The following is an 11,646-nucleotide window of genomic DNA, read 5'->3' as shown; positions in this document are numbered from 1 at the left end:
TGTTTCTGAGAAAAAAGGGGCGTGAGTGAAACTGTCCATGGATTTTTAACACAAGTTGTTCAGAGAAATGCTGCCCTATTTGTCCTATGTTGCTATTGTGTGTTTCTGAATTGTTTAGCTTTTAGGATCATATCAGCCCACAAATGTAGTTTAGTCAGATGGCTTTTCATCAATTCAGACAATCCTCCACTCAGTCTTGAATATACAGCACTCTTTCTCTGCCTTTCTTTCACATGTTTGTGTAAATGCACTCTTATGTATCTTCTCTCTGTTCATTGTAATCAAATTCAATTTGATTCCACCCAAGCAAAGCCCCTTCTAAATAGACCCCCTTGCTCACACTCACTTCATAACACAGTTTTTTGTTTCTGCTTTCTCTCTCTCTCTTCTATCCTCTCTCACCCTAGCACAAGCTAAACAAAAGCCACAGGATACAGGATGCAAGCACACAGAACAAGGAGATGCAGAAACTACAATATTATGTGGGCAAAAAGCAACACGTACAGTATTCACAGATATTCATTATATAATAGTAGTTTTAAAGACAATTTGCCAAATGTATGGCTCTTAAAAATATGAAATGTACATGTTTTTACTGTCTACTAAAAAAATAAGTGCCTATTTTAAAAAATAACAATATATATAAACTCAGTTTAAGTTCAGTCAACTCGAAATGTGAAAGTGTACTAACTGACAACTTGGATATTTAAGTTGACTAAACATAAAATTTTAAGGCAGAACAAACACTTACTTTTTTGAGTTAAAACTACTTTATTTTTTACACTTCTGTTTAAAAATTACTAAAATGTATCATGTTTCCACAAAAATATTAAGTAGCACAACTGTTTACAATTTTGATAGTAATAATGGTGCGTTCAAGTCATGTTGGAAAGGAGTTGAACACGACACCATATACTGTATATAGCCTATGATTCATTTTACAGCACCTTCATAACTTGAATAATACCATATAACAAAAACATGCATGCGCATTCTTTATTCAGCATTTTCTAAGCAGAACTTCATTTGTTTTGCTTCGACCAACGAGACTTGAACACACCTGACATGGTAATTACGACTACAACTCTTAAATACGAACTTCCCAGGAGGACTTGAACATACTAATAAGAAAAGTTTCTTAAGCATCAAATCAGCATTTTAGAATGATATCTGAAGAATCGTGTTACAAATTAGGTTTGGAATCAAGTACATTTTCAAATATTAAAATAGAAATAAGTTATTTTAATGCAACCTCGGTGAACACAATCGATTTCTAAACAGCCAGAGTATACCATGAGCATGGTTACCGAAATACCACACTAATGATTCTGCCTCTGGTCCTGGTTTTGGAACAGATTCTGAGCTTATTATACAGACCCTAAGCCCCTGTGGGTGTCAAACCGAGGATAGAGCCCTGGGGTATCCCATCCGGCTCTCAGGTGAGATGAGAGCTAATGAGAATATGAGCTCAGGGATCATCAGGTTAAGCCACCCCCTTCCGTCAGCCACATTCGTTGATACACCAACACATCGTGCCCCAACTGCCAGTATTCTAGATCTGCTGTCTAATTCAAAGTGATACTGTGTTTACATTGTATTTATTCTTCTGTGAAAACTGTTTACATATTACCATTTTTTCGGACATGCCGTTAATACCATGGTATTCTTTGAAGTACATACACAAAAACAAGTACAGTTTAAAAATGATGATATATGAATATAAAATATCATGGTATACCAAATTACCGTAGTTTACCATCACTGAAGCATAGTAACGCTAATGTTTTGTTTTTTTTGTAAATAAACCATGTTTCTCTCCGACCCTGTTCTCTCTCTCTCTCATTCACAGAATCAGGTCTTTGAAAACTAGGCCATCCAACCATTAGTCACACATACACACTCACAGCCAGCTCTGCTTATGCATACAGCAGTAATGTCTAATTTTCTGCTACCATACACACACACACACACACACACACACACACACACACTCACTCACACATACACACACACACACACATGCACGCACACACACACACACACACACACACACAGAGATAAAACACATTTTAAAGGGTAAATCCAGATGACCCAATTACAGCGCAGTCATGGCGAATGCTAACTAATTCTTTAGACGATGGCAGTTAATAGCTTTGCACACATAAACATACACACACTCCAGCTGTTTTCTCATAGGGATGATATCAGAGAGTTATGGTGTTACATAAGACTTTTACATAAGAAGCCACACTGCAGTGAGAGCTGCTCAGGAGTGAATGTTTTTCGCTGCACCATTACTGTTGGGACTGCACCAAATCCCCCCTTCAGAAACACACACACACACACACACACACACACACATCCATGTCTCCATCCACTTGGCTTTAATGAACAAGCACTAAATCGAGCATAGCTCTTTCTTATCTGTATTCACTCCACACGCACTTCCTTCTTTCACCTCACCTCCCAAAACCACATCAATAACAGATCCATGACAATGGAAGCCCATAATTTTCCCCCATATCCCACAGTAAACACCTCCCTTTGTCAACCGGATTCACACCGACAGCTAAACCCAGACCAACTTTCTTCTTCCTTCCTAACGGGTGGGATTTAAATCCCAGCAGACTGTGGCTGGCTGCAAAAAAGACAACCTCGATGCTCTTTACGTCTCTGCGATTAAAATAGATAACATCTAAGCTGCCCACATGGCCCTGTTATGTGTGTGGAAAATGATGCATGCATTCGCACTTGATAGATAGATGTCCACTTCCTGGATGTACACAGGGAGTTGTTTTATTTATTAAATAATGCACAATTTAAAAGGGAACATATCATAAAAGAAAGAGAGCATATCATAAAAGAAAGAAGGCATGTCATAGACCTTCTGAAGAGAAAATGTTTTACAGCTTACAAATAAAATGTCCCAGTGGTGAAGAGCTTTTAAAAAACAGTAAAAAATAAACAGCCAAATACTGCAAAAATAATTTTCTTAATCACTATTTTTGTCTTGTAAAATACTTTAAAAATGTAAATTTTATCCATTTTAAGGATACTTTGATTTTTCTATACTGTAAAAACAGAAAAAAACACTGATTAAGCAAATGATTTCTGCAGTGATTGCTCACAAATCTGAGAGCCAAAGGGTGATGACATCTCCAGGAGAACGACCACATGACGGAAGACATTTAACTCTTGATACATATGGGCTTCTTCATATCTCTCTATCCTTTATTCATTGAGCAGTGAGCAGGCAAAAAAACAGACCTGTGTGTAGAGTCATGCTACATTCAAAATTATCCAGCTCAGTCTGTCCAGTTTAGCGAGAGTAGTACAAATCACTGTGAAAAAAGGAGGATACTCTTGATCCGGAGATTTATTTTTTGCAAGTAGTGTTTTCCAAAAGACTAAACAAGCAGTGCACACATATCCACAGTGAGGTCACCGGGAGGTCCATGTCCGATATAAAAGAGTTACAAAAAGTGGAGATTCAATAAAAAGTATGATTTTCTTTTCATCAGTGTCAATAGGAAGTCACGTTGTGTGATACGAAAGAGTGTCTCGAACAAAAGGCTGTGTTCCCTGATCCAGTTTGAGTGTACAAGACTCCATGCAGCTTTATTTAGGAGTGTCAGAAGTGCTTGGTTTCATCTCACACAGTTCAAAAATTCATTACATGTAAAATACTGGAGAGATGAAGATCGCAGCTGCGTTTTACACAGTGCTTATGGGATGACAGAGCAAGAAATTACCACAGTTTCACTTATTCCAATGGAAGGGAATGAGAAGCTTTTTGATATTAAACATTCTTCTTAGGATCAGCATTCTCACTGTATTATTCCTCTTTAAAAGGCTGGTAAGGTAAAAAAAAAAAAAAAAAAAAACTCAAGCTTACATTATTTTGAATGTCATGTGTTACATATTGCAGTGCATTCTACAAAAATCTTAATTATATTAGGGTGTAATATGCAACATCACAATTCATTTAAAAAATGTAAAAACAGTTATAGTAACAGATATAGTCCTCAGTAGACAGGTGAAATAAAAAAAAGTGGAGGTTGATTGCTTCATATAAAAAAAAAACATTGTTTTGGCCTAAAGCTCTTGTGATAGATTTCTATTGTCAGAAATTTCTGATTAGAAAGAGGAGGATTAGTAGAAAGGCCTCCAAGCTTTCTACTTCCTGCTTTGTGAGGTGGGGGTGCTTTTGTTGCCAGAACGACGGACAGGAACCTTCGAGACAGGGATTCGAGTGCGTGGTGGGGCATCTGTCTTTTTAGGCGGGGTGGTTAAAGTGGGGCTAAGATTAGAAGACAGTGCTCCTTGGCTGGAAGAGTGGGATGGTGGTGTTTGCCTCACACTAATGGGGATCTTGGAATCTCGAGGTAAGCTGGTGCTGCCTTTCATGGATCGGAATGAGGAAGTGACAGAAGACGAGAATTTGGGGGAAGGCAAGTTAGTTTTTAGGTCACCTGCAGATTTTGTTGGTGAACTCACATCATCGTCTGAGCCAGCAGCACTAGGGCTGTCGGGATCATAGAGGTCGTAGAGCGCATCTCCGGAGCAGCTGTCCTTCAGCAGGCTGTCCCGGCGGAGAAAGGTGCTGTCTTCATCCTCTGGGCCAGGTGTGGGAGAGTCCCAGTAGCCTTCATCACTTGGTGGGGCATCCTGGAGTTCTTTATCAACAGGGGGAGGTGAGGGACGAGAGGGTTGCTGCTTTCCCATCTTGCAAACTCCGCTCACAGGGATCTTACTGAGCCCAAGTGCCTTCACTTGAGATGGCCTCTTCTCAAGACGGGTTGGTGCATGATGCAGAACAGGCTCTGTACGTCGTAGCGCTGGTGAGTCTTCAACCTTCTGGGGCAACATATGCCATAGACCCTGCATGTCAGCATCATCAACACCCTCAGGACTAGCCATCTCCTCCCCTCCACCCATGTAGGCAACAACTCCACTACCCTGTGGCTTTTTGGGAGCTGCACGTGGTCTTTGGTGGGCTGGAATGTAGCAAGAAGCATGGATAGATGTAAGACTACTGACCTGGGGAGGAAGTGGAGGCTTGGCAGGAGAGCATCTCTCAGAGTTCGTCCCGGCTCCACTTAATCTGCGACCCATGCAGCCCCCACTACTGCTACCAGTTCCACTGCTCGTGGCACTTCCCCCATTCCCAGAATCCTCTTCTGGGTCAGCAATGATGTCACCACAGCCTGTTAAAGAATCAAAGCTTTTTAGTGAAGTAACATCGGTGAACATGGAGCATAAGCGATCCACAGATTGCTCGGATTGTGGGTCAGCTGTGCTGTGCTCCATTGGAGGGGTCAAAGCACAGGTCGGAATGGAGGACAAAAGTTCTGAAGCGCTGTGTTTATCATGTTGAACCCCTTCTGTCTGGACTCGGACTGGAGAAGGAGTAGGAGACTCTTCAGTGACTGTGTGTTGTCGGGAAAGAGGAGGACTAGAGTAACCACACTCCACTTCATTAGTTCCCTGTAATTCTTGCATAGACGTTGCCTTCCATTTCTCAGCATCCCCCTGGAGAGGAGTCTTTTCAAATACTTGCGGCAGGGGCTCAAGAGTCAGTGTCATGTCCTTCTCTGTTTCCACGCTGCCAGAGCTAGAGGAAACTATGAGGTTTCCCTCCTTCACCTCTTTAGCTACCTCCAAGGAGTCCTCTTGAACCTGGGGCTTCCGCCGCCAACGCATGCTGCTAAACAGCCCCTTAAGCCCTCGTCCTCTTCGTCCCACGGTAGAAGTTCCATCCCCTGCACGGCTGCTGCTCCGACGCAGTAAAGAGAAGAAGCTGAAAGACTTGGTGATGGAGCTGCGGAGGGGGGCGTTGGATACACCATCTGGCGTGCCGGCGTGGAGCTGGTCGCTACTGGCAGATTCCTCATTCCGGTGGCCTTCAAGCTCTGACGGAGTGTCTGTTATTAAGCCATCATGGGTTTTGCTCCTAACCAGCTCCAGTGTCTTGCCAGCGGCTTTACCGGCGGACTCCCCTTTGTTCCTGACAGAGAAAATACTCGGCATGCTGCTGCCGGACTTACGCTTGCCGAACAGCTTGAAGGCGGCTTTGTTGAGCTTTCCTGGTGGCTGAGGGTCACATGGAGGCGGTTCACTGCATTCGTTTTGAGCCTCCATCTCTGCCACTATGTCTACTGCACCCTCTGTTCTTCTTTCTTTCTTCTTCTCCCTTTATTTTACCTTGTCTCTAACAGCTTCTGTCCTTTTCCTCTCCACTTCTATCTGCTGCCTTTGCTTGTTGGTGTTCTCCCTGCCTCGCTCTCTTTCTCTCTCACTGGTGGCTGCGCCTGACAGTCTCTATGGTAACTGGGAGGGTTAAGCAGCTTTCGTCAGCGCTGGAGGCGAGCCAGCTCTTTTTTCTCCGCCCCCACAGCTCGCCCCCTCCATACACACAAACACACCCTCATCCCCCACACTGCAAACATCAGATATCCTTCTCCTCTTTCTTGCCTCAATTATTCTCTTATTATCTCACTGAATACGCATGATATGCATCTATCTGCGGGCTGTAAAGAATGGGTGTATTGCTTTTTAAAATCATGATTGTCGTCATGTACATGTGAGCGCAACTGTGTACAAATATGTGTGTGCGTGTGTACATAATAGACAAAGTTTTTGCATTCCTTACCCGTGTTTTTATAGAGGTTATAATGGTATTAGTGTTGCATTTTGGATTTGTTTTGAAATGCAATCACATCTGGAACGTTTCCAGAAATGCTATAACGATCAGGAGTGTTAGAGGAAATAAATGGGAGTGAGTACAAACCTCTCAGTGTAAATGAGAATAAGCCACTGAAAATCCCCCTCAGATGAAAAGGCTCAGGAAGAAATTTGAGTTGTCTGGTTGCTGTAGAGTCTGTACTTAGGATTTAAGCAAAAGCTGCTGATTTGAGAAATTACAAGTATGAAGACATGAGGCAGATTTAGATAAACATTTCAGTCACTTATAATGAATGCATGCACAACACACTTGAAATGGTTTAGAGAAATGGCTGATGAAATTTAAATGAGATTAGATCAGCTCACGCTGGTGGTCCTCACCTGTTCTGGGCCGTCTGGAGTGGTTGATCATATTCAACGTATCCTTCAATAACCCGCAGTCCATCTGCCCCCAGCATATGGGCCCAGGGGGACTCCTGTTACCACACTCCTCCAATGTTACACAAGAGCAATTAGTTAGTCCAATTGTGTGCAAAAGTAGTTAACAACTGAAAGCTTTCGGGTTTTCTTTTTTTAGTGGTTGAAATATATACAAGGAGACATTTGGTGAGAAACATTATACTTTATAAATGTTGTGGCAGAACTAATAGACAAGGTTCCCACACTTTTAGACCATGACTTTCCCAAGACTTTTCTAGTCTTTCATATATACTGGAGGGACATGTCTCCCCTACTTCTTGTGAAATAATCACCATAGAAATAAAACATTATACCCAGCCACATGGTCTTTAAGACCAAGAAATAGTCTTTACCAGTCGCTTTGGGCTGCATGAACATGCAATCAGTAAGTGGTAATCTGCTATGGGTAGCCCTCATTTGCTTGCCTTTCAGTTGGGACTACTGGGTGGACCTTACATCAACTGATTAATATTCATGAAGCAAGCTGATAAGGTCTACAATCTGTATTTTAAAAATAATTATAATTATAATTTTATGGAGATTGCACTTGCAAAGTGAAATTTTTCTGAACAAATAGAAAAAAATTAACACTGAAATAAGACTCTTTGCATTAAGAGTGTATCATGAACCAGTAATACACAACATTTTTACATTTATTAATCTAGGTTAATGTTCATTTATTCACCGTTAATTATGTTCATTAATTTATGCCTACTGAAATGCTAAAAATATTTACTATAAACATTGTCTTTGACTTTGTTTGAGATTTTATTAATTTCTATGTATTTTCCAGGCCTATAAAATCTCATTAACTATTTCCATTTCCAGTTTTTCCATGATTGTGAGAAGTCTGAATATAATGCAAGCGACTCTGAAACAAAGACATCAGGGCTAAATAATGATACCTACATCCTCATTTTGGCCTCTTCCCTTATTTTTAAGTTTCCCCTAAGACAGCTTGAATAAATCCCCATGAAACTGATGTGCCCACCCATCCACCCCTATCTGTATACAGGCCTCCTCTTCCACCTCACTGGTATGAAACAATGTCTACATTCACACAATGTACAGGGGGGTCGGAGAACACAGTGTGTGTATGTGTGAAGGGAAGGCACCGTGCAGCAGTTACAGCGAGGTCAATTCTTCCTGGCCTCTGGTTCAGCTTTGGTTCCAGGTCTGCTGCGCTGGACCAAAACTCCCCACCTGTGTTTGTCATTTCTGTCAGCAGCCCCTGAGGCATGGCGGCTGGAATGTGCCACCACGCCACTTGTTTCTTCGGGTCAGTTTGGGTCTGTATACTCATTCTCCAATCTCGGGGCCACGGGAGGTCTGTCTGCTTGAGGGTACAAAGGGAGAAAAATTAACCAGAACCACAAGTTAAGAGACCAACACGAAGAAACAGACAGAAAAAAAGAGACCTTAAACAATCTGAAACCACTTCAGTTTGCAGTCCATTTTTTTAGGTTCCACCTTGGTGGATAAACACAGTGCTCACATAACTAACATCCCTGTCACTGCCAAGGACAAAACTCTCATGAGAAACAAGCTAGGACATTTGGAAGAGAATAGAGCGAGACTGTTTGCTAATAAGGGTGTGTTGGCCAGATTTTACAATTCTGCTTTCCCCTCCATTATCTTTATCTGAAAAGGACAAAGGTGTTCACAGATTCTTCAAAGCACAGCATAGCTCTTATTGTGGAGTTTGTTAAGGCCAAACTGGATCAGAGACATCAATAATGGCAGTGATTTAAACCAAAGACAAATCTTTTCATGAACTGAGGCATAATGCAGTTGCCACTCAAATAGAGGACAAAGAGTGCTTTAAACTATTTTAGCCTCAAACTGTGTTTAACCTTCCCACAGACAAGTTTAACGTGCACTTGAAAAAGAAATTGTTCAAACATGGTTGTTATGTCAGATATATCATCATCATCTGAATCCACAGCTGTTTATTGTGTTAACAGGTCAGGTAGCATCTTTATTTGCTTTTGAGGAGGGAGAGGCACAGAAATGTATCAGAGTGAACTGAGAAAATACTTTGTTTACCAAGGATTGGGAATTCAGAAGTAATTATTCAAAACTGATTTTATTTATTTAAATACTAAAAGCAAATGATTTTCATAATGTCATAATGGAGATATAAAGCAACATATTGAGATACAAATTAACAATTATGAGATTAAGATAAAGTCAATATACCATGGGGGGGGGGGGGGGGGGGGGTATATTGATCAAAGTTATTTTGATAACTTTGATCAAAATAGGGTCTGTGAAGAACATTGATTGAAAAGATGTTCACACTTTGTTTTACAAAATGAATAAATATGACAAAAATTCAACATCACCGTAAAAGCCCATAAGAAATTTCCCGAGGGCACCATGAGGATCGGAAATATCGCAAAACATTGTTACGGTAGGTTACATTTTTAAATGGCCCCACTCACTCAACAGAAATCCCTTATTCTTGTACTTAGCGCTCGCTGAGAGGCTTTGTCTTATTAATACATCCTGACCCGCGGATGGATTTCATGTGCGTCCCGTCACCGGTTTTCAGATTTGAAAAACAAACACGGCTTACGGAGTCACGTGACACAGCTTTACATCCCATTGTGACCTCTGGTTGAAGGTAAGAATTTCAAGAAAGCTTACAATTAATTCTTGAATGTGAGCAAAAAAACTGAAAAGCTTTTATTATAGGCTAAACCATTCAAAACGAACATGAACATTGGATATAGGCTACTGAGGGGGGAAATCTTGGTAAGTGGCCTGCCACCTGCCTGAAGTTTGTTTACATCCACAGACTATAGTATCACACACAGTATCACATCCAGGTCCATAACCACCATTTACGGAGACACAGTATAATAATGAAAGAATAAGTGATTACATCATTCTATGGGATGTTTGGATGAATCTGAGTGCTTATTACATGGACACATTTCACTTATTATGCACAAATCATTGTTATTTGCTGATTTTTTTAGATGTAGGCTACTTCTGCTTAGATGAAGGACAAAAGACTTGAGTGTACACACATTTCACTCACACTGGCCTTTGTGTGTGTAGATCTTTACAGACATACAGCAGACTATCATCTAGGGCCACTTTGCAGGGATTAGTGATAATTCCCATTTCGTCTAGTGATCCTCTTCCAGTCAGTCAGTAATACCTAGGTCCCGAGGGTTTGGGCCCAATAATCACTTTTATGATGTGCTTCCAAACGCAAGATGGATGACAGACGGGTGCTTAAACCTAAAGCAGTGTGGTAAGATACAGACAGCCTCTTAATTTAAATTTAATTTTATTCTATCAATCAATAAATTCCACTAGAAACAAACTTTGTTGTATTATTTTATTTTAATACTGTGAAGCTGCTTTGATACAATCTGTATTGTGAAAAGCGCTATACAAATATACTTGATTTGATTTGATTTGATTTGATTTGATTTGATTTAATCATTTTGAGATGGTTCTCAATGAGTTACTCATTCAGCCCTCATTTGACTACATATGAAAAATAAGACACTTTTGTAATCAGCTTAACTTGAGCTCTCTATACCAAATTCACATACTGTTCTGAATATCAGATTAGAATTAGTATGTCCCAAATCATAATATGCCGATACATTTTTTTTAATTGGAATGAGCTCAGTCTAGTTTGACCTAGAAAAATAACCATCCCAAATAATAAATAAAAAATAATTGTCCTAAATATTAATTTGATGAATTATATGAAAATAATAAATATGAATTTAATTTGATTTCAAGGATTATTTTCTTGCTGAATATATTTTTTAAAATATGATCAATTTAATGCATCCTTGCTGAATAACAAATTATCTTTGTTAAATCTTACTTACCTCAAACTGTTTTCAACACTGATAATTAAGAAATGTTTCTTGAGCACCATATCAGCATATTAGAATGTTTGAAGGGTCATGTAACAGTGAAGACTGGAGTAATGATGCTGAAAATTCATCTTTTAAAATATATTCAGATTATAAACAGTTCTTTTAAATTGTAATAATCCTTCAGAATATTAGTTTTTACTGTATATTTGATCAAATAAATGCAGCCTTGGTAAACATAAAAGATTTCTTTCAAAAAAATTAAACAATCACAACACTTATTACATATATTCTTACACATGTATAATAATTTCCGAGGTAGTTTATAATCTGCAATTGCTTTTGTATGTGACAATGACAGATTGCTGTAGATTAATTCAGATTAGTAGCTGTAATGATTTATTGTATTCTCATATAATCACTTATAAGTAAATATGACCTTTGACCTGCTCTGTGACATCACATTAACCTTTTGAGTTCCTAACTAACCCCCCCACAATCGACCAGACCGCACATGGGACACTTGTGTGTAGGGCATCTCTGTAGTCATCCTTCATTCTGGACAGCATCTATCTTTTCACCCTTCAAGATAACAAGTGACATGGAATGAATGAAGTTGAGTCTGAACACAAAAAAAATAAAAAATCACAAGTCT

General features: G+C 39.8%; 1 protein-coding gene across 1 annotated transcript; it reads right to left on the bottom strand.

Moving 5' to 3' along the window:
• Positions 1-2,778: 2,778 nt before the first annotated feature.
• amer2 (APC membrane recruitment protein 2) lies at positions 2,779-6,573 on the bottom strand. The gene has a single exon (XM_084103413.1). It carries the CDS (start codon positions 6,139-6,141, stop codon positions 4,177-4,179), a length of 1,965 nt encoding a protein of 654 aa, XP_083959539.1. The 5' UTR covers positions 6,142-6,573; the 3' UTR covers positions 2,779-4,176.
• Positions 6,574-11,646: the final 5,073 nt, after the last annotated feature.

Source organism: Abramis brama (genome assembly GCF_963993115.1).
Source record: "Abramis brama genome assembly, chromosome: 24".
Taxonomy (NCBI): Eukaryota; Metazoa; Chordata; class Actinopteri; order Cypriniformes; family Leuciscidae; genus Abramis; species Abramis brama.
This window is presented reverse-complemented; position numbering and strand designations above follow the sequence as displayed.